This window comes from Leguminivora glycinivorella, chromosome 6 (genome assembly GCF_023078275.1).
Source record: "Leguminivora glycinivorella isolate SPB_JAAS2020 chromosome 6, LegGlyc_1.1, whole genome shotgun sequence".
NCBI classification, from domain to species: domain Eukaryota; kingdom Metazoa; phylum Arthropoda; class Insecta; order Lepidoptera; family Tortricidae; genus Leguminivora; species Leguminivora glycinivorella.
This window is the reverse complement of record NC_062976.1, coordinates 10421192-10447172: the sequence shown is the minus strand read 5'-3', so window position 1 is coordinate 10447172 and position 25981 is coordinate 10421192. Positions and strand designations below refer to the sequence as shown.

At 39.4% G+C, this 25981-nt stretch overlaps 2 protein-coding genes across 4 annotated transcripts in view; one reads left to right on the top strand and one right to left on the bottom strand.

The window, feature by feature from the left end:
* The window catches only part of LOC125226876 (RB1-inducible coiled-coil protein 1), a 33220-nt gene extending 18700 nt beyond the window's left edge, over positions 1 to 14520 (top strand). The window contains exons 12-23 of one of the 3 annotated variants that reach the window (XM_048131035.1): positions 129 to 185; positions 267 to 393; positions 1649 to 2181; positions 3081 to 3315; positions 4046 to 4216; positions 4717 to 4835; positions 5540 to 5693; positions 6197 to 6334; positions 9475 to 9586; positions 11685 to 11765; positions 12764 to 12971; positions 13403 to 14520. In XM_048131035.1, the coding sequence (XP_047986992.1) occupies positions 129 to 185; positions 267 to 393; positions 1649 to 2181; positions 3081 to 3315; positions 4046 to 4216; positions 4717 to 4835; positions 5540 to 5693; positions 6197 to 6334; positions 9475 to 9586; positions 11685 to 11765; positions 12764 to 12971; positions 13403 to 13529 (2062 nt within the window). In that variant the 3' untranslated portion in view covers positions 13530 to 14520. Of the gene's footprint in view, positions 1 to 128; positions 186 to 266; positions 394 to 1648; positions 2182 to 3080; positions 3316 to 4045; positions 4217 to 4716; positions 4836 to 5539; positions 5694 to 6196; positions 6335 to 9474; positions 9587 to 11684; positions 11817 to 12763; positions 12972 to 13402 lie in introns of all 3 variants that reach the window. The other 2 variants (XM_048131034.1, XM_048131036.1) reach the window with 2 other exon arrangements.
* Positions 14521 to 18359: 3839 nt separating this feature from the next.
* LOC125226877 (transcription factor glial cells missing 2-like) lies at positions 18360 to 25622 on the bottom strand. The gene is made up of 4 exons (XM_048131037.1): positions 25484 to 25622; positions 19894 to 20210; positions 19404 to 19748; positions 18360 to 19236 (listed from the first exon to the last, which is right to left on the bottom strand). Exons 1-4 carry the CDS (start codon positions 25492 to 25494, stop codon positions 18563 to 18565), a joined length of 1347 nt encoding a protein of 448 aa, XP_047986994.1. The 5' UTR covers positions 25495 to 25622; the 3' UTR covers positions 18360 to 18562.
* Between the last annotated feature and the right edge of the window lie 359 nt (positions 25623 to 25981).

The following is a 25981-nucleotide window of genomic DNA, read 5'->3' as shown; positions in this document are numbered from 1 at the left end:
TTGTTAATGTTGTTATCTTAAATTTTTCTTTTGGGTTTAACCTTTATTTCCTGCGCTATTTACGTTTTTATTGACTTGTGTATTGATTGAGACCATGTTTTATTTATGCCTACTTTTTCATTTTGCAGGATAAGTTCTTCAGATCATCAAGAAAGAGATATTGACGTCCAAGTAGATTTTGAGAAGTAAGTTATTCTGAAACATACTGAAAACGATATCTTACTGGATTTTACGTTATGTTAATATCCCTCCCGTTTTCTACGCAGGGACTTTGAATCAGAAACAGACGTCGACTTCGAACGTCTCAGCCGCCAGAGCACATCGCAGAAACAGAGAGTGGACACATCGACCATATGCGTCCCGGACACCATGGCCGTATCCACGGTGACTGAGGTGCGCCTTCCCGTTATACTCGAGGACGAGCGAGAGCGAAACGAGTTCGAGAATTCGGAGTTCTACATCGAGGAGTCGCTACCGTCCAGCTTGGAATGGGGTCGGGACGAACGACAGGTCATTCTAAACCCGTAAATTGTCTGGTGGGACCTCTTTTGTTTTATTTATGTGGGAACTTTGTAATGATGTCGCATCAAGTAACAATGTTGGTATTAGACAAGTCCCAACGGAGTTTTGACTATCGCTTTCGTTGTTTCAGTATTAATTATTATAAGTAGCTAGTAACTTCATGCGTCTAAGAATTCATGAAATATTAATATTATTTTGATACAAAGTTGCGTTCCATTGAAATACTGATCAAAAACTTTAGCAAAATCTCAGTCCTATAACATAAAATGGGACTGATATCTTTAGTATCACTTATATAGATAACGTCACCTATTACATCTCACTTAGATATTCACTAGATGTGTAATAGAAGCAGTCCCTTCGCACAAAAGTACCACTCAGAGTTTGCTCTAGTGATAGTAGTGATAATAAAAGCCCCGCAACTTTTTTTATTTTAATGAACGCATCTTCCTATAGAGTCTTTCAGTTTTTATATTTTATTTACATCTTCGGCGAATCAGTTTTTTGCGACCACGATTCGCGAGTCACGCCCGATTAATTATAGATAAACTGAAAGGTCAAAGTTCTCAACAAGTTCAAGGTTACAGAAAGGTCTCATTAGATACACTAGTTGTTTTTGTTGCTCCTGTCTCACCGGCCCCGTACCAGCTATACTGTAGCGCTCTTTTATGATTTCGCTTGTATCTCATAGAGAAGGGGAAATTGGGGTCAGTTGGTTCTGAGGGTGGCTTGGTTCTCTCAAGTTATAAGACAGTAAAGAATATAAAATAGTAATTTTAAGCGTTTCACTAGCTTCTCGTTGAAAATAGCGCGGTAGCGTATAATATTTCACAGTCTGTGTACGATAACATTCATGTCCTGTTTTCTTTTTGTAATTTTTCGAGAAAGATTTTTTTCTGGTCTGTGCAGAGCACATCCGAAGTTTAAACCCTAGATTTTGACCACCGCAGGTCTCAAGAATTAATTAAGTCAATAGGATCAACTGTCCCCTGTCTCTTCTGCTATAAACATATCGACGGTCATCTAAAAATGCTATAAATATCATTGACATCATTGTCATGCTATTTTATTCCTTCACAGGCTAGTTATAGAATAATACAATAATGTGAGATCATTTTTATTGTAGGACAACATGGATACTCATAAAATAAACATGGAAAGGCTCCAAGACTTCCTCCTAAAATTATATGGCATATGTAGAGTTAACATTGTTTTAATTCGGGAAGAACTAGCTAGATTCAAAGAAGAAATTGATGAACAGAAGAAGTTTATAAAAGGAAAATATATAGAAATCTTAGAAGCGTGGCAGAAAGAGAGCGAAGATAATGCTTTAAAATTCCGCGAGCAAACGCAGCGCTTGACCGTCGACCACGAGTTAGAACTTAGCGATATGAAGGCAGCCCTCGATGGCAAAGACGACGTTATAGAATCTTTAAAGAAAGAGAAGGAAGAATTACAAACACTTCACGAAAGTGACATTGAAAGGTTAGAAGCAGAGCACAACAGTACAAAAGAATTATTAGATAAAACTAGAGAGGAGATTAAGTTGTTTGAGAAGAAGCTAGAAGAGGCTGACGTTCAGAAACAGAAAGAGTTGAAAGAGGCGCAGGAGAAAATGCACTTGGAATATAAAGCGGAGATCGAGTCGCTGCGATCAAGGTACGTAAGACCACTCTGTATTTAAGATTTAATTTGTGGTAGGTTTGCAGACTCGTTTATTTATTTATTTATTTAATTATTTACCCCCTTATTCATAAACGTTCACTAAAATTATCATACCGATAAAGTTCATTTGTCCCTTTCTATCACACCAATACCTAGGAAAGGGACAAACGAACTTTATCGGCTTGATAACATTAGTGAACGTTTATGAATAAGGGGGTTAATCTTTATTGCACAATGAAAATACAATAGGGAAATTGACTGTTCTTAACATAAAATATTTTATACCATGCACGAAATAAAGCGTCAGATAATTATTAGAAAGACATGGACAGAAGTTATTTCTAAATCGAATTTTTATTTATTAAGTCCAATAGAAATATAAAAAGTAACTGAATTGACCGTGACGTCACTCAATTCGATTTCATATTAATTCCATATTAGCAAGTCGTTCAAATTCGTTTTGACAGTTCTTAAAAAGAAGCTGATTTGACTAGGAGGCAAGTAACCTATTGCACACAAGACGGACTTAATGCTATAATGCTCGTTGATGGTACTTCACTATGAAAGTCAAGATCAAGAGTTCTTATTCGAATTTGTGAAACTATTACACGTTGACAAACCATGCTGCCGCTTTTTTTTTGCTGTTAACTATTTACGTTGAACGGTGACTAGACTACATGTGTACCGAGTAACTTGTTTACTCTACATAGGGCATTGACTGCCTTGAGACGATAAACTCGCTGAGTCAGTGTATGATTTTAAATGCTTAAATTTTTGACCTCCAAAAACGTCAAATGACCGGCGTGGCTACAAAAGTGGATCACGATGACGCGGCTTGCACGATTTACGCATCGCCATGTTAATATTGAACTTTTTTTGAATTTTTTGTACAGGTACCGTCTCGTAGCCCTAACAAATATGGACCGGTCGCCATCAGAGTCCAGCCTCGAAAAAATCGAGCGATCAGACGTCATAGAGATAACGAGTCACAACGCCATAGTCATGCAGACAAAAGAAAACGCCGAGGTTGAAAAGGAGGAAGCGATAGCGAAGGTGACGGCAGAGCTGCAGCAGAAGTATACTGAGGATATCAATGCGCTGAAGGCGAAATATGAGGCGGAGAAACAAGTAAGAACAAGGATAGAGCATTTCTACGTAGAGAAGGATTTTAACTTTATCCTGCTTTACGGCTCAGCCACGACATTGGTCTAAGCGCGACAGCGGTGAGCGGCGGCAATACATAGGAGCGAGACACAGCGATGGGACTTTTCATTCGCACGTATGGCTGCCGCTCACCGCTGTCGCGCTTAGATCAATGTCGTGGCTGGGCCGTTAGGGTTAGCACATGATTGGCGCGAGATAGACTAAACGTACCCGTCCTTATGTGAAATATACAATTAGAAGAAGACGTGCGATCTATCTTGCGGCAATCATGTGCTAACCCTGCAGGCGGGTTAGCGTAGCTTGCCTTCTCGCATGCGAGTCCAGACATCTAACACGACTTGAAGTTTGGACTCTCGCGCTTGAGCCTGCTAAACCGCCTGTTTACATAATCACGTAGACAATTTATTAACTAGACATCTCGGTGCCTATCCAACTTTCCGATCTCTGTCGCACTAATAAGGAAGGAAAGGAAGTGAGATACTCAGTAGTCGATAAAAAAAATATTGCTAAAGACGCCGGTTCGAATCCGGACTTCACTGGAGGCGCACGTCACTTATTCTTTCACTAATTTCAGTTTACATGTGTCTTGTTTATTGGACCAATAACGTGAGACATTTTGCAGTTTATTACTGTTATTCGCCGAAATACATGTCTTCATAACAACAATAATTTTTAGAAATTCAACTCCTTCCAGATAACAATAAACGATGTTACCCGACGCCTACTATCCGAAAAGGATCGCCAGCTGGACGAGCTCCGCGAGCGAGAACATTTATTGTCGCGCGAGTGTTCCAAGTACAGAGATACTATACGGCAACTCACCGATCCGGAAACTAACGACTGCGATCCGCTCTTACGGTCACAGGTCTGTTATATTAGAAATAATTTATTCGTGACATAATATTCGAACAACATAAATTTACACACATATCATCACAAAAGACAAGTACATACATTTGCCACGAAAAGGTCCCGACTCAGTCAAAAAAGTATACATATTATATAAATATAAATAATAAATCATTAACAGAATTTACAATATAAGTACAAACCTTCTTTGAGAATGAGTACAAAACTTTATTTTTTATAAAAACCGGTCAACCAAAGTGTTGTGGTTGTTGTTATAGCTAAACCAGGTACAATGAGCTGCATGATTGCATGGCGAATTTATCAATGAATTCATAATTTCTCCATGCAATTTCGCATCCGTCAAATCATCCGAACAGTCGATTAGGGAATAAGCTTTCGCACCGAGTGGCCGGCCACACTCGTCTTTCTGTAATTGTATCAGTTTCTGTTCGAATTATGGTATGAAAGTCGCTTTAGCGAGTAATATTTGTTTGATAAAAGTATGTTGTTTTTTAGTTGGCGACACTGGAAAATGAGAAGGCCCTGTTGCAGCAGCAAGTGGAAGATCTGAAGAAGGAACTCGAGAAGAAATCAGAGGAAGTAGACAAAGCTAAGGAGGAGGACAGTGAAGGAAGGTAAGCTGGCTATATGAATACAACTAGCTTTTGCCCGCGGCTTTGCTCGCGTTATAGAGAGACAAAAAGTAGCCTATGTCAGTCTCCATCCCTTCAAGTATCTCCACTTAAAAATCACGACAATTCATCGCTCCGTTTTGCCGTGAAAGACGGACAAGCAAACAGACACACACACTTTCTCATTTATAATATTAGTATGGATCCTGTAGTGTAAGATTTCGTAATCATACATTTAAAATGAAGAGTTTTGTACGTTTGTACCCTGGTCTAAAAATATCAGTATAGAAATATAGTTTTTAGCAAGTTGTGGAATGAGCTACCCTCTGAGGTACCCTTGTATTATGACATGAGGTTCTTCAAGAGTCAGGTATTTAGGGTTCTGAAAGATCGGTAATGCATATGTGGCTCCCCTGATGTTTGCTTATGTCTATGGGCGACGATGACTGCTTCCCATCAGGCGGCTCGTCTGCTCCTTTGCTGCCTACAGCATAAAAAAATAAAATAAAATAAAGGAGAACCTATTGGCAACCGGCTAGCCCGAGTTCTTGCGCGCAAGTAACTCATAAATCGTGAAAAGCAACTCATATTAGCAGGTCTATTTTTTTCTTATGTTATTATTAGCCAGATTCACTGGGACAGGAGACCAACATTACAACATTTTGAGTAACATATCTGACTTATTTTACTTGTTTAATTTATTTTAGGTCATCGTCGCCGGCACGTGAAGGCAAAAAGCGCGGGCGCTGCCACACGCCGTTCGGCCTCTCCGCCGGGACGCTCAGCCTGTCCTCCTGCCTGCCCGGCCAGACCGTGCTCGTCATGTGGGACCCCGACCACTACAACTACACCGTCATGCAGGTCATTAACGCTTTCGCCAAGAACCCGTCTGGTAGCCACTCGCGAACTTTGCTCGGATGCTGGACAACCCGCTGGGTTGGTTGTTGTTGCCATACAAGCGGGTGATAACGTCCGGTTTCTGACGTAGTGCGCTATTTCTTATCTGGTAGTGAATGTGTTACTGATGTAAGAGTCAAAATTTCACATTGCAATCTTAAAGACGCGCACATTTATTGAACTAAACTGGTCGACCGAGATAAATTACAAACTTCTCTCACAGTGGTAAAGCCTAAAAAAAAAAAGAATATAATAGGGGCGCCCCCGTCTATGCAAACCATTTTGGATGTGGCAACTATTGAATCTTTTGTATGAGAATAGTATGTGTTGCTACGATTAAAAAAAAATGTTCCATTTCTATTCTTTTTTGCCGAATTGTAAATCATAACGCATCAATGCTGAATTATACTGTTTCATTGTTTAATTCTAAGGCAACATGATTAAAATATTACTTGTGATGATTGCAGGAAGCGTCGATAATGTACTTCGTGCATAGCGGTTGTCTCCCGGCGCTGGATCTCAGCATACAAGTCAAGCACGAGTCGGATCGCCGTCTCTACGCCGTGGCCGTCGTCGAGTCCAAGGAGTATTGCTACGCTAAAAAGGTATTATAACATATAATAATAAATAAAAAAACCGGCCAAGAGCGTGTCGGGCCACGCTCAGTGTAGGGTTCCGTAGTTTTCCGTATTTTTCTCAAAAACTACTGAACCTATCAAGTTCAAAACAATTTTCCTAGAAAGTCTTTATAAAGTTTTACTTTTGTGATTTTTTTCATATTTTTTAAACTTTTGATTCAAAAGTTAGAGGGGGGGGACGCACTTTTTTTTCCTTTAGGAGCGATTATTTCCGAAAATATTAATATTATCAAAAAACGATCTTAGTAAACCCTTATTCATTTTTAAATACCTATCCAACAATATATCACACGTAGGGGTTGGAATGAAAAAAAATATCAGCCCCCACTTTACATGTAGGGGGGGGGGGGTACCCTAATAAAACATTTTTTTCCATTTTTTATTTTTGCACTTTGTTGGCGTGATTGATATACATATTGGTACCAAATTTGAGCTTTCTAGTGCTAACGGTTACTGAGATTATCCGCGGACGGACGGACGGACGGACGGACGGACAGACAGACATGGCGAAACTAGCGGGTTCCTAGTTGACTACGGAACCCTAAAAAAGTATTAGAAGGACTTCAGATCTGAATTCATTTACCAAGTTTTAGTAGGTTGATGTGTGGTGGTAGTGAAATCAAAAAATTGGCCAGAGAGTATGATGGAGCAATAGGTCTCCCGCATAATGCCGTCATCTATTTCAACGCCATCAAAATGGGTTATTAAAATGGAAAATAGGAAATAAATTATTTAAAACAGTTTTCATTTTATGCAACTATATAACTATATAACTATAAAACCAGGTGGAAAAAAACATGATGTGAACCAATATAGACCCATCTCCTTGCTTCCCTCCCTATCGAAAATATACGAAAAATCTATGTCCAATCGTATGTACTCGTTTTTCGAAAAATATAATATTTTAAATAGTAACCAATATGGTTTTAGAAAAAAATGCTCCACCGAACTTGCCGTATTACAATACATACAATCAATTTTAGATTTAATCGATAAAAAATATTACGCTGTGGGCATATTATTAGATATGTCCAAAGCGTACGATAGGGTATCCCATCCTATCTTACTAAACAAACTTTATGACATGGGCATCAGGGGTACTGCCCACCAGTGGATTAAGTCATACCTACAAAACAGATACCAACAGGTGCAACTAGACTACTACGATCAGGAGACAAAGGAAGTTAGGTCAATTAGATCACAAATGTACCAAACTACATGTTCTGTGCCACAAGGATCCGTGATATCATGTTTACTATTCTTGGCCTATATAAATGATCTGCCTAAAGCGATAGACACAACATGTATCATGTTTGCCGACGACGTGTCAATACTCTTTGGTACCAAAAGTAACGTAGAATGTAACGAACAGCTGCAACAAATAATGCAAAAAGTTAACAATTGGCTAACAGAGCACAACCTACTAATAAATCTTAAAAAAACTAAAATCCTACAATTTAAACCCTTCCAAAAAAAAGCCTTAGATATAAATTTAGAAATAAACGGTGAACAAATCGAACAAGTTAGCGAAAATAAATTATTAGGGATAACCATAGACACAGCTATTAATTGGAAATGCCATGTTCAGGACGTAAAAACTAAACTTTCACGATTTGTCTACGCTCTTGGTATTCTCAAAAGAAATACAGACCTTGAATCTGCAATGACGGCATATTACTCATACGCCTACTCATGGCTCCGCTATGGTGTGGTCTTGTGGTTCCCCGGTACTGACACCTATGGATTGTTTGTCATGCAGAAGCAGTGTGTTCGTGTCCTAACTAACACACAAATACCAGACAGCTGTCGCCCGCATTTTATACAACTAAAATTACTGACTTTGCCTTGTATTTATATTTTAGAAGCCGCACTTTTTGTAAGAAAGCACCCTGAACTATTCAAGACCAAAAGTCAAGTCTATAACAGTAGAAATAGATCAAAAAACAAGCTAGCTGTACCAAACACAAAGCTAGCCATGTGTAAAAAAGGACCACACTACCAATGTATCACAATAACTAATAAACTACCCGACCATATTATACAGGAACCCGATGATAATAAATTTAAAATTGCCATTAAGAAAATATTACTTGACAAAGCATATTACTCCGTAAATGAATTCTTAGAAGACAAAACATTGATGTAAATTACTACCCGCTGACATCTAATATTTTTATAATGAACTTATATTATTTATTTATTTCTTATTATTATAATTCTATATACGCAATTAATTAATGATTCTTAATGTGAAGCTATAATCCCATTATAATTCCACAATGATAACAAAATTTAATTATGAATTCTCCTTATTATTTTTTCTTTTTATGAACTATTGACTCAAACTAAATAAGAAATAAATAAAACTAACTGTTACTCATTTCAATTATTTAATAAAATTGCAATAGAACTATTAATTAGATAATATATTGTATAAGTCATAAGTTAAGTATAGCTTTAAGAATATTGTGTGTCCTTACAGGGCGTCATGTACCTACCTATATATACTTGTAACACCTACTGTATCATGCACATGACTACAATGAAATAAAGAAAAGAAAAGAAAAAGAAACTAGGGAACAAATCAAATTATTTTATTGAATATTTTTTGATTTGTTCTTTTTTCAAGTAGTCATACTACTATATATAAATTATAAATTGAAATAGATATCATACACGAAAGAAAAAACGACAAGGCTCATTGGTGGTCGAGCCGGGAATCGAACCTTGTCGTTTTTTCTTTCGTGTATGATATCTATTTTAGTTTTCATTTAGTTCACCACTGATACAGGTCGATTCACAAGAGTCGGCACGAATACGTGAATGAAAATATGCTAATGGTGGCTCTTGACAGTTGCGACTGTATATTGATCAGCACGGGAAGCATGGTCGCGCGATAGACGATAAAATATCAGGCCGTCCCTATCGCACTTAAAAATAGTGCGATAGGGACGGCCTGCTATTTTATCGTCTATCGCGCGACCATGCTTCCCGTGCAGTGTCATTCTTACAATCAAAAATTTGGACATTCCAATCTGCCAGCTCTCATGAATCGACTCGTAAAAGTGATAAATTTGAAACTTTAATCTGAATGCGTATTGTGACAGAGCGGCAACCGGTACAACATGCCGCGCGCCTCGCGCTTCTACCGCGTGCGTCTGCGCGCCCTGCGCCCCGCGCCGCCGCCGCCGCCCTGCTGCGACCACAAGCACCGGCCAGGTACCGCACACACACACACACACGCACACACACACACACACACACTTCTTTACCGGCATCCTCATGCCTGAGGGACTGCTCCCGCCAAAATCGAGTAAACGATGAGCTATCGTCGATAGAAACAAAAGATAATCGCTCCCGTGTAAATAAAAGAGAGACTTACTCGCGCTATTATCGCGTCTCTTGAATTTACACAACCGGTGCCTGAGGGACGTAAAGACGGCGTTCTTTGCTAGCGCTCTTTGAACCGATCTATCGTTGGATCGGTGTACTATATTTACTTGGACATAAAAAAATAGTGTGAAGCGGTCGTTAGAGAAGGAATAGGATCCGCATGTATTGTACCGCCAGCGCCACCATAGTCACAACACAGGTATGAAACGTCATACTCAGAAGGCCTAATTTGGGTCATTGCCTAAATGATTGAACTGGTGATTTCTAAAAAGTTATACCTACTTTAAAAGTTGTACATAGATTATTCAGCAATATTTTATTACTTTAATACGCACATTTTCGTAGCGTAGTAACACTATTATGCGCTACCATAGTAGCTTGCACAGAAACTTGGTAGTATGTATGTGCTACAAGATTACTATTTACCATGTAGATTTTATGTGCTTTTTACATACTTGTGCTAGTCCCTGTGTTATTTTTACAGCATAAACCTGCTTAGCAGGGCCTTATTTTACAAAGTTACAATATTACAAGATAAAACCGACATCATTGGTGCAACTTACATACGCTGCACCAATGACACGCTTATGAACAGTATTGTTAGTTTTTTCATTATTGTAACTTAGTGGAATAGGGTCCAGTTGTCGTCAACCTTTTTTGCCAAAAAAGTGACTCGCGACTGACCTCCGTATAACGCGGTCATCACACTATTGTGGATCCGTACCCTGCTCCCTTGTGTGAGTGAGACAGAGTAAGTACAATGTCCCGCCTGAGCGGAGCGGAGCGGAGTATGGATTCACTTCTAAAGTCAGACCAAGCTAAGATGGCAACGCATTTGATAGTCACGTTGTTGCAAATGTTATTTTAATGCTACAGCTACACAAATCGCGATAGAATTATAGTGATAAGCAGGGAGCGTACTTTTCATGCCGATGACAGGCGTATGACGCCAAGCTACATACATAACATAAAGAGCAACGGAATAACGAACGTTTATTTATCCGTACCTAATAATGGAAAGTATGATTCATAATAATTAAAATATACTTTTATACTTATTTAAACGAGAAACTGGAAAGATTAATCAGATGTGCGATTTGGTACAAGAACGAGAGGAACATATATGAGTAGAAAATATACAATGTATACATATAATAGGTATGAATTAAGTATTTCAATGAACGATGAAGTCGATGTGGATGACGAAGATAATAATTATGATATTCCATTCGTTTAAAATTGTACGGCATAGTTGCTTTGAATTGAAACGATTTTGCGTCTGTTTTTTCCAACTTGTTGACTACGGAGAAGACGAAACTGAGTGATAGTACCTACTAATAATATAATTATGATATTACACAATAAAGCATTTTGTTTCCAACCCATTAAATTCTTTTATTTTATTTCAGAAACTATTATGTTACTTATAATCAAAAGTTGATAGACACGTTCTTGAGGTCTAGAATTAAAAATAAAATAAAATAAAAGTCACTACGGTTACTAAGTCGTGTCACTACGTTTTTTTGAAACATCCTGTGTGTTTATATGAATACGTCATTATGACGAAACCAGCAGGAAATGTAAACTCCCTGGTGATAAGACTTCGGTTTCGGCCTACGGCGAATGTGTATGACCACACTGTAATGCCGCAGAGCAGCAACGCAAATGCGCCTTTGATGTGCGCAAATTACCGACAGCGACGCGATGGGGCTTCGGCTTCGGGCGAAGTGCTGAAGTATTCGCGAATATTCGGCTGCATACATCGCGATAATCCGAATATTTATGTGTGTAGCCGTAGCATAAACGTCAAACTTTTATTTTTTTTTAAATTTGTTATTCACTCGCTATCAAAATTGTTGCCATCATAACTTGATCCGACCCGTGTATAGACCGTCTTACCCTGCACACACGCATTGCCTTGCAGATGTAATGCATCGCAGCGCTCTGCCGGTGTTCGGTGAGACCCGCCCGCTCAAGAAATGGTTGACCTACATGCATGCACCAGGTCTTTGCTTTTGTTTCATCCTTCACCCGGCTTTCTTTGTCCATGATAGTGGTTAGAAACTTACATATCCAGCTAGTACTGTAGATTGTACCTGTGCACAGTTAAGATTTAACATTACCAATAAAACGGTACATAACTTGCCAAATATATTACAGAAATATTTACCAAATGTACAGAATAGTGAAAAGCTTGGAACAAATTACCCTCTGAAGTTGTGAACTCTACTAGTGTTAATCAATTTAAAAATAGACTAGACAAACTATCTAAGAAGTGAAATCGTGCAAAGTGAAGTATGATTTAGACGTGCCAGCATCAGCTGCCTGTCTAAAACGAAATAATAAATAAATAAATATGTGATTTGTGCTGAAAAACATAATTATAACGCCGACGCATTTAATTTTGAATTTACTGTTCGGCTGTCTTTCTTAAAATGAATAAAACTTTATGTTCCGTAACTAACTTTCCATCTATATTATTTATTATTCAAAACAATAATTGCTAAGTATTTAATGAAGCTCATGGTGAAAAGTTATTAACTAAAGGTAGATTAAAAAAACTAAGTTAAAGAAATGACACATACTGCTTTGTAACAGCTAGTATCAGCTAGATCTAGCTGGAATGATTTGATTCTCACAAAATTTGAAACATCATGATTGTGTGTGTCATCATTTGATTCTCTTGTTCTGGTTTTCTGCTTATTATACTTTATTTGTCATTTAACACTTAATATGGTAAATCTCACGCACACATTAATCTGACAAAAACTTAAATTAACTGAGTGTAAATAATGTATTAATCGAGCTCTTCGTTACTATATGATTGTAAATAAACCTGGATATCGCGCAACTTACTTGAGTCAAAAGAATCGAGGCAATCTATGTATTAGCTAAATATCGACAGTCGACACAAAATATGCTCAACATTTCTTTGACTCTTTTAAGACGTGCCGGACTCTGACTCTTAGCCTTAAAATTTTACATGATTATTCCATTTCACAGATATGTCAAAATCGGTCGACACGAGCCAATCAACAAGTTCAAACACCGACGAAGCGAGCAAAGAGGTCGCCACGGCAACCCTCATCAACCTGGAGTCACCTGTGTCGACCAGTGAGAATACGGCGCCCGGCGAAGACCAGCTGGACTCCATCGAGGCCAACGACCAGTGGCACACTGCCAGGATGCAGGCCTCCACCGCCAGCGCTCTGTGAGTTATCAATAATAACTTGTAGTAAAGAGTATGTTATAGAAAATATTTCGTGGCTTTAGTAAATATGTGCCAAATAGTCATACACTCAGGGTTCGAAAATATCCGATATTTATAATAAATATCAAAATATCGGATATTTATGATATATATCGGATATATATCAACTTTGATATATATCCATTTTGTATGGAAGGCATAGTATTATTTTGTTGCATTATTTATGAATACAACTTTAGATAAGACAAATTCTACTAAAAAACATAACATTTAGTAGAAAAACAGTAACAAACACAAAAAAAACTATATTTTTAACAATATATGATTTTCATTTCTCGATAAACTCTCGATTCGTTTCGTGGATTAATTTAACTGAAGTTAGCTTACATTTTAAGTGTATGATCAGTTACGATGTCCATTGATACACGCAGCACGGACATGGAGTGCAGCGTGGGGCGCGTGGGCTGCGAGCCGCTGGAGCTGTCCGTGGGCGCGGGCTCGGTGGTGGCGCGCGGGCCCGGGCCCGTGGAGGAGCTGGCCGAGGAGGCGGCGCCCTGACGCGCGCCGGGCCGTCTGCCCGTGTGCCGCCCGGCGCCCGGCTCGCCGACGTCACGCCCTGCGGAAACCACACGACTGACGCGATTGAGCTCGAGAGAGATGTCCGGAGAACCCTGAAGGGATCGCATATACTGAAGAAAATTTAACCTGTGTCGGGTGGTCGAGCGGTTTTAGCCGTCCGGCACCGAAACGGACGTCCAGATTCTAATTCCGGCCCCGGCGTGTGAGGTCCTTTCTTTTTCGTATATTACATCTACTGCGGAGAGCGTGCGTCGGATGTTCTCGAGTTTGTCGGCGGTGACTGTAGCCTCGGGTAGGCGTTGTGAACTTGTGAAGTGATAGTGAGTGGTTTAAAATTAAAGTCGAGCCAAAATCGGCTTAGGATCACTTGCGTTAATCCTCTGAAGCGGTATATTGAAGTGAACTTTGAAGGTATAACGGAATAAGAAGTTTTGAAGTGGTGATAAAACCGGTAAACACATGTAATTTGATAAAAGTCTATTTCTTTTGGTTAACCTGCGGTTTGCACTACCAAATGAATGGAGAAATCTAATATAAGTTAATTATAAATATCTTGTTCAATTTGGCAATACAAACTTGCAAAGGCAGAGCTATGTAGCTAGTTGTAGCAAACATAATTTTACTTACACCAAAATTGAGTTGTTGTCGGAGTGAAAAATAAAATTGTCTTCTTTTACCATGTATGTAAGAAAGAGAGAGAACTAAATTATAGATATACTTACAAATCTAATATGTATTATATAGATCGACACTGTCAGCAGCAATAATACGAGTTTTTACACTTGACTTTACTATTGCACACCGACATAGTGTTTATAGATTTAAAAACATGCCAAATCAGCCTTGGGACCTAAAATATTATTGTACATCACAATGCTGATCTCCTAAAGTGTTGTTATATTTAATTAAGTTGATATGAGTTTGTAAAGATATAGTTGTCCTTTTGTCTAAATAACAATTTGATGATAAGTTTCCACTAGGGATGTTACGGAGGTGGTTTTATCGGAGCCGAAACCGGAACCGGAGATTTTAAATTTGCATTAACGGAACCGAAATCGGAACCGAAACCGAAACCGAAGCCGAAACCGGAACCGGAGATGTATGTTTAAGCCGCGGAGGGAGAGAAATTAGTACCTAATTTTTCTCCCTTCGCCTGCGTCAAGTAATAAAATAAAACAGTGGTATTATTATTTCGTATTTTTTATTGTTAATTAAAAAAGTACCTTCATACAAATCAGTACCTACCTAGGTGTGTAGGTATAGTCTCGACATTATCAAACAGGCATGGGAAATAAAAATGAACACCTAAGTGACCGGCCACACCAGAGCGTCGCGTGTCTCGGGGCGCGCAACGGGCGTCCGCGCCACGCCGCTTCAGTGTAATTCAAAAAACGCCTCCTCAGTACATTTTGTATAGGAAAGACGTAAGACGCGCCCCAGGTGGCGTGGCGGCGGCGGGGCGCGCGCCGCGCCGCTTGGCGGCGCGCCTTACGTCCTTCCTATACAAAATGTACTCAGGAGACGCTTTTTGAATTACACTCAGGTGGCGTGGCGCGGACGCCCTTTGCGCGCCCCGAGACACGCGACGCATAAGTGGGAACGCTGCCTTACGTCCTTCCTATACAAAATGTACTGAGGAGACGCTTTTTGAATTACACTCAGGTGGCGTGGCGCGGACGCCCTTTGCGCGCCCCGAGACACGCGACGCATAAGTGGGAACGCTGCCTTACGTCCTTCCTATACAAAATGTACTGAGGAGACGCTTTTTGAATTACACTCAGGTGGCGTGGCGCGGACGCCCTTTGCGCGCCCCGAGACACGCGACGCATAAGTGGGAACGCTGCCTTACGTCCTTCCTATACAAAATGTACTGAGGAGGCGTTTTTTGAATTACACTCAGGTGGCGTGGCGCGGACGCCCTTTGCGCGCCCCGAGACACGCGACGCATAAGTGGGAACGCTGCCTTATTGTACGATTGAAAATGTTATAGCACAGGTATGTAATACATACATACAAGTCCAAACCTGTTTTCATAGCCAGGCACGCGCCGCGTACTGCGGCCATTAAGTTTCGGTTTCGGTATGACTTTCGCTTGAAATCAATCGGAACCGAAGCCGAAGCCGAAGGTGTGAAATCAACCGAAAGTTTCGGTATATCGGAACCGAAGCCGAAGCTCCGTAACATCCCTAGTTTCCACAGTGCGTTAGGGCAATATCACAAAGTGTGAAAATAGTATCGAGTCCCAAGGTTGATATTTAGAATGATGATTTGCAAAGTTACGATAATGTCCACCTATTTGATGTCTTCCAAGGCCACATGGAGCATTAAGCTCTTCAAAATTTTCCTGTATCCTAACTCCTTCCTTGTAACAAATGATATTACATTGGGAATGTTTTTTCAACTTTAAAACTTATTCGAATTAAATTATAAAGCTTTAAAGCTCAATAATAACCTAACCGAGGCGAAGCGTTACGTAGGTACGTACATCCGTTCATACTTATATATGATACCATCTAACCTTGAAGGCTTCAACCGATATGGACAATTCGGTGTCACTAAAGTATTTACCCTGTTACAAATACTGTAGGAACTAGACACTACAAATTATGACCGAAGTTGGGTTTAAAATGTAATTTTTATTTTACGGCTGGCAGCTTTCTGCTCGAATTATTTTTCTATCATTGTAAAATGGATTACATCTCAGTAGTACAAATTTTATTAATTAGTCGCCTTAATAGCTTTACACGAATTATTTTATTCTGCGATTATTATTTGTAATGCTTAAATATATTTGTTTATTTTTATATCTATGTTGTGTTATATTTTAGTTGGTTTGAATTTGTAAGTTTTATGTGATGACAAATTTACATTTAGTTAATGTTTGTGTTGGAATAGGTTCTAACCCTATGGTCGTTAGACTAAGAGCTGGGCTAGAAAACGGAAATCTATTTTGATTGTTAAACAACAAAAATTAAAATCTGAAATTCTGTAATAATTTGACCAAAATTTGGTACAGTTCTTGGTCTAAAATTACTGTACTGACAATGTATTATTGCACAAAATTTAAACATGGTATCATTTCTTTTCGATCTTAGCTTTAATAGACCCTAGACTCAACGAAATGTTTTACTATTCAATATTAGATATGTGTCTAAATACTGTTATAAACTAAAGGTCTTAGCCATATTCATCCTTAAGATTCTCCTCTTTGTAAGGCTATTGCTATTGATACCTAAGTCATAGTGGTTATTTAGAAGGGCTACCTTACCTTTAGGAATTCCACTTACAAGTGTTAGGCTTTCGCAATGAAAACGCTTGGAACACTCGATCTCGCTGCAACTTGAACTCCTTGACTACTACATAAGTCCCACACCCTAGTAATAGTTTAATTGAAATAGATTTAGATGTTTGAAGTATCTACCGAGACTTAGGGTTCATTTAGACGATGCGAGAACTCGTGCGAGTTTCATTACATTGCTATAACTGGATCAGTCGGTTGTATTGGATTTTTAATAACCCACAATGTAACTGAATTGAGCATATGCGTTCGCGAGCCATGTAAATGAGCCCTTACTGAACGAGGCACAGGCACTTGCGTCCAATTGTTTTAGCGGTTCTAAATAATATTTGTAGTTCGAATCGAAGCGCAATCTTAATGTCGTGTCGTGTAAGGATGCTTCGTGTTAAATTTGTTTGTGGCCTTATTGTAAGTGGCGCCCGCTGGGGGCTACAGGGCTGTCGTTCCCTACGTTTATTGAGCGTATTGCTGTATGCACTGTATAATCAAAGTAGTATCCATAGATTATATGAACCTATGATATGAACCATGTAATCGAGGTAAGCACGTAATTCCCATACTACATGTAAATTGTGAAAGATTGTAACAGATCAAATGGTGTCAGCCTGTGTTGGTTCGTCTACGATACGCTCAGTAAGAATGGAAATGCCAGCCTGTCTCTGGCCCAGCCTGCCCGATGGGTCGGTTGCTGGGCCGGAGACAACCATCGGCGACAGCCGACTGCTGTGATAGTGTGTGCTGTGCTCTCCTCCATCCCTCGCACGGTGCAACTAATACATCGGTGCAAATAATATAACTTGAATATTCAATGTAAATTTCGTATTATAATTTTAGGCCTATTGCTAAACACGTAAATTTAAATCGGCAACGTTAAGCTACGTTGTATTAGTTGAACTGATCGCATATTCAGATCCAGAAAGCAAGATACGAACAATCTCGGATTGTTAGTTTTGTTGTAAAGGACCGAAACGCGCACTGTATGTGAGAGTACTGAAAAATAGGCTTAATGAGTGCGCCGAGGTCTCCCCTGCGAACCAAACTGCCGCATGGCGTTGGTTACGTGTGATCATTTTTTGTTAAACTCACGTTGACGATTTTCATGTATTAGGAGCTAAAGTATTTTAATCACATTGTTATTGTACATAGTTGTTCGTGAGGTATCATTATTATTGGATCGAAATCGAGCGGTTTAAATATAATTAAGCTAGAGTTGGTTAATTACAGCCAAATTGTGTTTTGTTTGTGCTGGACACAAATGGACGTTGAACGGGTGGGTTCAGGCTCAGGGCGCCGGGCGATGGCGGGTCACAGTCTTTCGTTGTCATCGTCGCGCGGAATGTTTTGGGAAATGTTTTGCGACTGCAATTGCATAATAAATCTTATCGTGTGATCGCTTTATGGACTATTTTGTAGTGACCAATTTTATCGTTAGAGAATAATACAAATGTAAAATTGACAATTTTAAATGTAATTTTTATATACAATAAATAGAAGTTTTTGTACAAATCGAGTTTTATTTACTTCAATAGATCATAAACAAAACAAATCGTTACAGCCATCGAGTGCTTTTAAAAATAATTTGTACTGATTCAGTATCTCAAATTCATTAAAAGTAGGTATTCAAACAGGAAATCAATCATAAACTTTATAACTTTATTTACATTTGTACACTAATACTATATTTACAACCTATCACTATCATTAAACTTAACTATTAATTGTAGGAGAGGGCGCTAAATGCATTGACTGCTTGCTGATGTTGCGCGTCGAAGTACTGTTTGCATTCTGAGAGATCGTTGGACGCGAACGCACAGTCTGTGTAGTTCCACGTCTGCACCTCCGCGCTGGTCGGTGTGCAATCCTCTCCGTACCTGTAGTACCTCTGGTCTTGCATGTCCATGACGGGGGAGGTTCTCGTACTTTCCGTAGGGTAATATTGCGCGTCTTCGGGGTAGTAAACTTGGGGAGGATATGTTTGTTCGCAGTAATCGGTCTGTTGGTAACCGAATAGTTCCGGCGAAGGTGTTTCACTGGATTCCGAACCGCCGGCCGCTCGTTGCCATTCGAGCCAGTAGGCGTCCTCGGGCCTTGAGTTTTCGTTGTTTAGTTCCGCAAATGTGGGCGGGGAGCCTAGCGTGTTTTCTTCCATGGGGAAGTCCATACGGATGGGGTGGTCTAGCTGAAAGATTTCTTCTGGGTGGAAAATGTCGTCAGCCGGGAGGGCGGTGGGGTCGTAGGGCTGCGGGGCGGGCGCGGGCGGCGCGGGGGGCGCGTAGGTGGTGTAGTGGGGCTCCGCCGGCGACCAGGCGTTGGGCGCGTACATCTCCGGGGTTGGCTCTGCCCGCCACCGGCACGAACACTCGAACGGGCCGCAAGTACATGCCAGTGCTGAAAACAAAAGACAATCTTTAGTAAAACGTAAGACTTTTATTTTGTAACAATAATTTGAGTTTAGTGGGAAAACCTCAGTGGAGCTAATAAGTGATATACGAAATTCCTAAGATATCAGTAAAATACAAGATCTCCAATTGTAGCAAATCTGTAGGTACACTTACTTCTTTGGTTATCAGGAATGAGCGGCGGTGGTTGCGGCGGAGGATTGCTAACTTTCTGTATCATTTGTTTATCGGGCTTCATCGTCAGTATTTTATCAGTGATCGCCGTCTCTCTCGCCAGCAGTAGTGCTAGCCCTCTCACTCTCCTGCCGGCCCCGAGGGACCGCCTGACCTCGCTGGCCCCCTTGGCCTCGGGCCGCGGGTGGTCGTGCGCGCCCTTCGCCTGGAAGAAGATGGCGTGCTCTGTATGTCTCCAGAAGTGGGTGACGGGGTAGCCGCAGTGGCCGCGACAGGGTTGAACTTCTAGTCGGCCACCGTTGCATAGTCTGTTTGGGCATGGTTTTCCTGTGGACAAAGAAACAATAACCAATTAGATACCTAAGCAATCTTAGCACGTGTATAGGCATTAAGAATTAAAACTTATTTTTAAATGTTCAAAACCGGGCTGGTAAACGGATCTTTTGCTAATGTGAGTTACAAAACATCTTACCTTGTTGTTTTTTCCGCGCCTTGTCGCATATCGCAGGCCTGAGATGCACCCTAGACCCGTCTGGTAATCTACATCTTGCGGAGCACACCAAAACTCCCAGGCAGCTCTTCTTCAGTATATGCACGTTGTGGTTATTCGTGTTTCTCATAGCCCATCCGCTCGCGTGTCGTCGGGCCTCCTCGCAGCCAGGCGGGTAGACGCGGCGCACGTGGCCGTCACACCACTCGCTGAAGCCGTCGAACGAGGACACGCGCGGTACCACGGCGTCGTTGATGTCCCACTCGGTGGCTGCTGCATCTGACATCTCCGGTCGGCCGCTGAAAATGCGATCGAGTTTAGGGAAGGTTTTTCAAAGTGCCCTCCGCTCACGCCAAGCTCTCAAAACGCTCATGTGTGACGGAGGCTTTATCTAATACTGATTATTGGTAAGTTTACACGCGGTTTAATTATGTACCTATTTACGTATCTTTTTAATCTCTTCAGTAACTAATCACAGTATTATTCATTACCTACATAAGTATATAGTACCTAAGTAATTTTAAGTTTAAGATAGATACCTACCTACATTTTCTTTAGATGATGAGAAAATCGGCAAAGTTTATTAGAGAATTTTCATTTAAGTATTTGCCACTTTACCTATGTCTTCGAACATGTCTAACCATGAAATTTGTTACTTTGTAAAAAATACTCAAAAAGTAAGTAGAGTCAATTCATAAAAATACTACCTAAGTACCTACTATAATTAATATCGTCTACCGCTCATTTGCTAGGTACTCCCTAAATATTACCTTTCAACTTCTATTGCTACAAAATACCTATCCTTTAACATGTATCAGTTGTGTTTGTTTAGATTTCCTTAAGCTCTGTTCGAATCGCGGGAAAGCTCCCCTCGGCGCAGCTATTGAGGCAATTGCTGCACCGTCTGAAGGGGCCCTTAATTGGCTCAACAACTTCGTATTCCAAGTCTGATATAAGGTAAATAGACATGATTCAACAGTAATACGCGCGAGACAGGCTGGGGAAGGAAATCGGAGAAGGTTGCTTGATTGTCTTTTAAATAAGTTCAGGACAGTTAAAAGATTCTGCTTGGAGCCCAAATGAATGTACGTGCAATTCACCAATTTATTTTAAACATACAAAAAAAATTGGCTTCACGAAATTGTTAGCAATAAGCATTAGAAAAATCATAAAACAGATTAGGCCCTGCTGCAGATTAGGCACCCTGAGGTGCGTAGTCGAATGGCATAAACGTTCACGAAACGCTCACGAAACGAAACGCTAGTAGATATCTATCTCTATCGCTCTTGCGTATTGGCGCGATAAAGCCAGATTACCTTTCGCGGCGTTTCGTTTTCGTTTCGCGTCGGAGAAATGTCATTCGGCTACGGAGCCAGGCCCGCTTCGTACACAATCCTATTTCATAATCTTTTGAATCGTCTACAAAGCCATGTCGCACGATGGGCTGGATGGCTCGAAAAGAGGACATTCGCACTTTTTTCAGAAAATCATTTTTTGAAAAATGCTATCAGATAAAGACTGTATCGTTAAGTATGAAGACAACTTTGAGTAGCCGTATTTATTTGCTATTAAATTTTTTTCTTATAACAAGCCATGGGCTTAATAAGGCACATAATAAGGTACACATTTTGTCCTAGAAACTCGACGTAAAGCATATGGTTTAGACAGTATTGACTTAATCCTCCCGAGTACCAATTACGATTCCGGACAAATGCTACTAGAAAATTCACAAAGTGCGTAAAAGACGATACGATTGCGAAAAAAAAATGTATGGTGCGAACCTCAACGACACATGATCCACAAAGCAGAATATCTGGACATAATCTAGCCACTGTTATTTAAAAAAAATATAGTTCAGGATCTGTGTATGGCGGCCATTTAGAGAATGTGGCATGGTGCTTACTCTAACTCCGTCTTTGATGTCGAATTTGACTATCATACATTGTTTATATCGATCTGGTTTAAGCACTGTTCAAACACCATGAATGTCAATTAGACTTTGGCCTATGGCTAATTTTTTTATCTGTTTCTCTCATCCTGCTAGCATCAAAAATTTACGGCAATCCGGAACGTTGCTCAAAATTGCGTTTTTTTAAATTATATAAATTCGCCGCATTTATTCTACAAGTACCCAGTTGGAAAAATCATGAAGAGGACTCTTAAAGAATATATTTTGGCAGCATATTAACCTTTGTTTGTTGAAATCGTACTAAGAGTCATTGAAATATTCTCAAATTAAGCCAGATAGGGGTTGTCCGAAATTTATTTGCTAGACCTTAATGAAAGTACCATAAAGTCCCTAAAATAAAAAAAATATCAGACCTTCTTATATCAAATAGTACTTACCAATACCTTAAGATCATACTCTCGGAACATAATAATACAAAATTATGCACATGTCAACATTTAGACGAGGTTTGTTTTGTCCTTATACTTAACGATACAGTCCTTAAGTAAAAATAAATGTGGAATAGATTTTTTCGAAACGAAAATGAAAATAGAAAATGTGTGGACTTTTTACTGGAGTAAAAAAAAACAGCACCTGTATAAAAAATCTGCTTAACGTTTCCTACTCTATAAAAGTAGAAGAACAAAGTCTTGAAAGGTAAAAGACGGGACCTCTAATAGTTTCTGAGAAACAAGATACCTATTTTTGGGTCCCATACAAAAAAAACAGACTTTATTTTTTTCTGCTGTCAATTCACTTTATTTCGAAAAAATGTATTCTGTATTTATTGTTCCTTATATAATTCTCTATCGGATAGCATATTTCAAAAAATGATTTTCTAAAAAAAGTGCGAATGTCCTCTTTTCGAGCCATCCAGCCCACTGTGTGTCATCGGCATACGATAAATTAAAAAGAAACGGGGATGTGCGTTAGGTACCTTTTACTTACATCCCTACGTTACAAAAGTAAACAAAAGGCTCCAAATTCAAAATCAAAACAAGTCTAAGGGCCGGTTGCATCAAACCGTCTGTCACCGTTAAATCGTTCGTTAAATTTTATTGTATGGGAAGTTCCATAGACGTCTGATACGTGACGATGATGTGTCTGTCAAAGGTGGTTGATGCAACTGGCCCTAACAGATGTATGTCATACCTATATGGTAATTCGTAAAAGATACGAGATAGATTAGTGAATTTCAACCTTTCACTTGCATAAGTCACAAATCTTATTTTGACTTTAAAGAAATGTGGACTCGTGAGCACTGTGGGGCACATAGAAAGGGCTATGTGGAGACGGGACAATGTAGCAATGTTGACAAATACCTAATTAAACTCAATATGAATGTAATTTGGCCCCGAGGTAATACTTAACACGATCAGTTTTTGGCCCTCGATAATCATGTAGCTAATTTTTTGAAACCGTTGGGGCCATTTCCGCCTGTACGAACTGATTAGGTAGCTATTTAGGCAAATATACCTACTTGTACCACGACACATTTTTCTTGATAATTTAGTTTCTTTTTTCTTTGGCTAGTTAAGTTGACCGAGAAATGAGTACAGTTACTTAGTTTATTGGGCACATTTCTTTTTTCCTGTTTATTGTACCTAAGCCTTTGTATGTTGTGTTGTGGGTACAAATAAAGTTATTTATCCATCTATCTACTTAAATGGAGATGTTTGATGTAACATATAAATATTAACGAAATGCATCCTTAATTTCCTTCGAAAGCTTCCAGCATAAAGTATATATAAAAATAATCTTTTGTTTATTGTAGAATAAACACAGTGGGTGCTCCCGGGTCTCAATAAGTTCAATTAGGACCAATTGACGGCCCCGGCACCTTCCACAACTCACCCTACTGTGACTATACAACAGTCAACGAGTGTCTTTTCAAAAAGGGCTTATTTTTGTATGTTTTCGAAGAGAAATAAGCCCTTTGGAATGAGACTTCTTATAGTCGCATACGCAGCACAATATTGTGACGGTGGCGACGTGTTATGATTTTCAGTAAACCCTTAAAAATAAGGGTATCCGGATGGTAATTAGAATTATTATAAGCAAGAACGTGTGGACGAAATACATGGGAAAAGGAAACTGAAAAAAGTGGATGGACTGTGTGAGAGAGTTGGTGAGAGCTTATATAAAACGAAAGCAAGGGAATTATAAGATGAGGGGCGTAAGATAGGGACGAGGAAGACATGCGTCAGCCCCAAATGATAGGGATACAGGTAAGCGAATGATGATGATGATATGCAGTGACAGCACGTACGGAACTAAACACGAGTAAAAGTTGGTGCATAAGTTGAACTTATTACCTAATGAATACGAAGTTATTAATTTGATGAAGTTAGTAGCGAAAGGTCTTCTGCGAAGGGTTTTTACTTTATCTGATTCGTACGATTGAATATGTAGATAGATAGATAAATAACTTTATTTGTATCCACAACAAAACATTAGGTACATACCGGGGAGGCACGTATATCAACAGAAAATATCTTAACACTTTTGTTTACTAACAAGACTTTAAAAAAAATCTGCTTTTCTACCGTTCATTTCTTAAAGATAATGTACCGCTATACCTAATCTGTTATCGTATTATTTCCTTTAACCCCAGTTCCTTTAGGTTATGGGCCTAGAACGCTTCCGCTTCCGTGTATCTGGTAGTTCATCTCTATGAGTCTCCATTTCATAAGATATATTTATTTAACTTCAGATCTTTTAACGTCTTAGCCGAAAGTTTTTTCCGTTAGAAAGGAATACCGAACCGAGTCTGTAAATATAGTATTAACTATTTCCTAATTAAATATTTGATATTCCTTAAAATATAGAAAAAAAACCCAAATTACATACTTATCGATGCCTATCCAATTTCTAATCGGAATATTTTCTAATAAGATCTCGTGATATCCAATCCACGTCTGTTTAAACTTTTTCAGTACAGATGGTGTTCTTTTTACGCACTAGTGCGAGAAGTGGTTCATTATATGGCAGGTCGAAACTTCGGAGGTCCATCTGTACTGAAAAACGTCGTTCGATACACGTGCGAAAAGGGAATTCGTAACTCGTGTCGATTTAAAACACTCCCTTCGGTCGTGTTTTAATTTATCGCCACTCGTTTCGAACTTCCTCTTTTTCGCACTTGTATCGAAATGTACTATTTCAGTACAGATGGTGCTTTTTTTACGAACTAGTGCGAGAAGTGGTTCATTATATGCCAGGTCGAAACTTCGAAGGCTCATCTGTACTGAAAAACGTCGTACGATACCAGTGCGTAAAAAAGGAAGTTCGAAACGAGTGGCGATAAATTAAAACACGACCGAAGGGAGTGTTTTAAATCGACACGAGTTAGGAATAATGTACTATAGTACTTTTTGTTGTATTACGTGTAGGTATTGTATATTCTATTTGGTAATTGTACTGTATTGCACACTTGTCAGTTTATTCAGATATGCTTACTAAATAAAATAACAAAAATTAATCGTTTCATGGTTAGGGTAAGTGTAAAAGATATGTAGATAAATAGGTACATACTTAATGCGACTACTCCAAATGATCTACATGTACTTGATAAATAACAATGTACTACATCCATATAAAAGTGGAAAAAAAATTAAATGTACTTACAGAATCACCATCTCCGTAGGGCAATCAAAACCACTAATCACTATTGTCTTTTTCCAACCGTTCTCTTATCACGTCCACTCACAGCACTGAAGTTTGTATGGTTTATCAATATTTTGAACGCATTTGTTTGTCAACCTACACACACCTTGAAAGCTTGCAGCTCACTAAACACGATTCAGAAAAATAAACAGAGGGTTGCTTCCCCCCACCACCGACCGACGACTGGCAAATCAACCGACCAATCACGAAGCCCCATTAATTTAACGCCGCCTACTGGCCAATCACAACGCTCCGCGGTCGCCAATAGCGTAGTGTGGACTTTAACGTGTTTGTTTTTCAGGAAAAAAAACGGTTTGGGAAATTTCAGCCATGCAATGTTATGTGGAATGAATGTGTTATTGGATTCGGGGAAGGCCGAGATACCTAGTTGGGTTTTTGACGTAGGCAAGCTTGAATTTTTAGAAGAACTCAGAGTATATTAGAAATTGTTGTTATGAG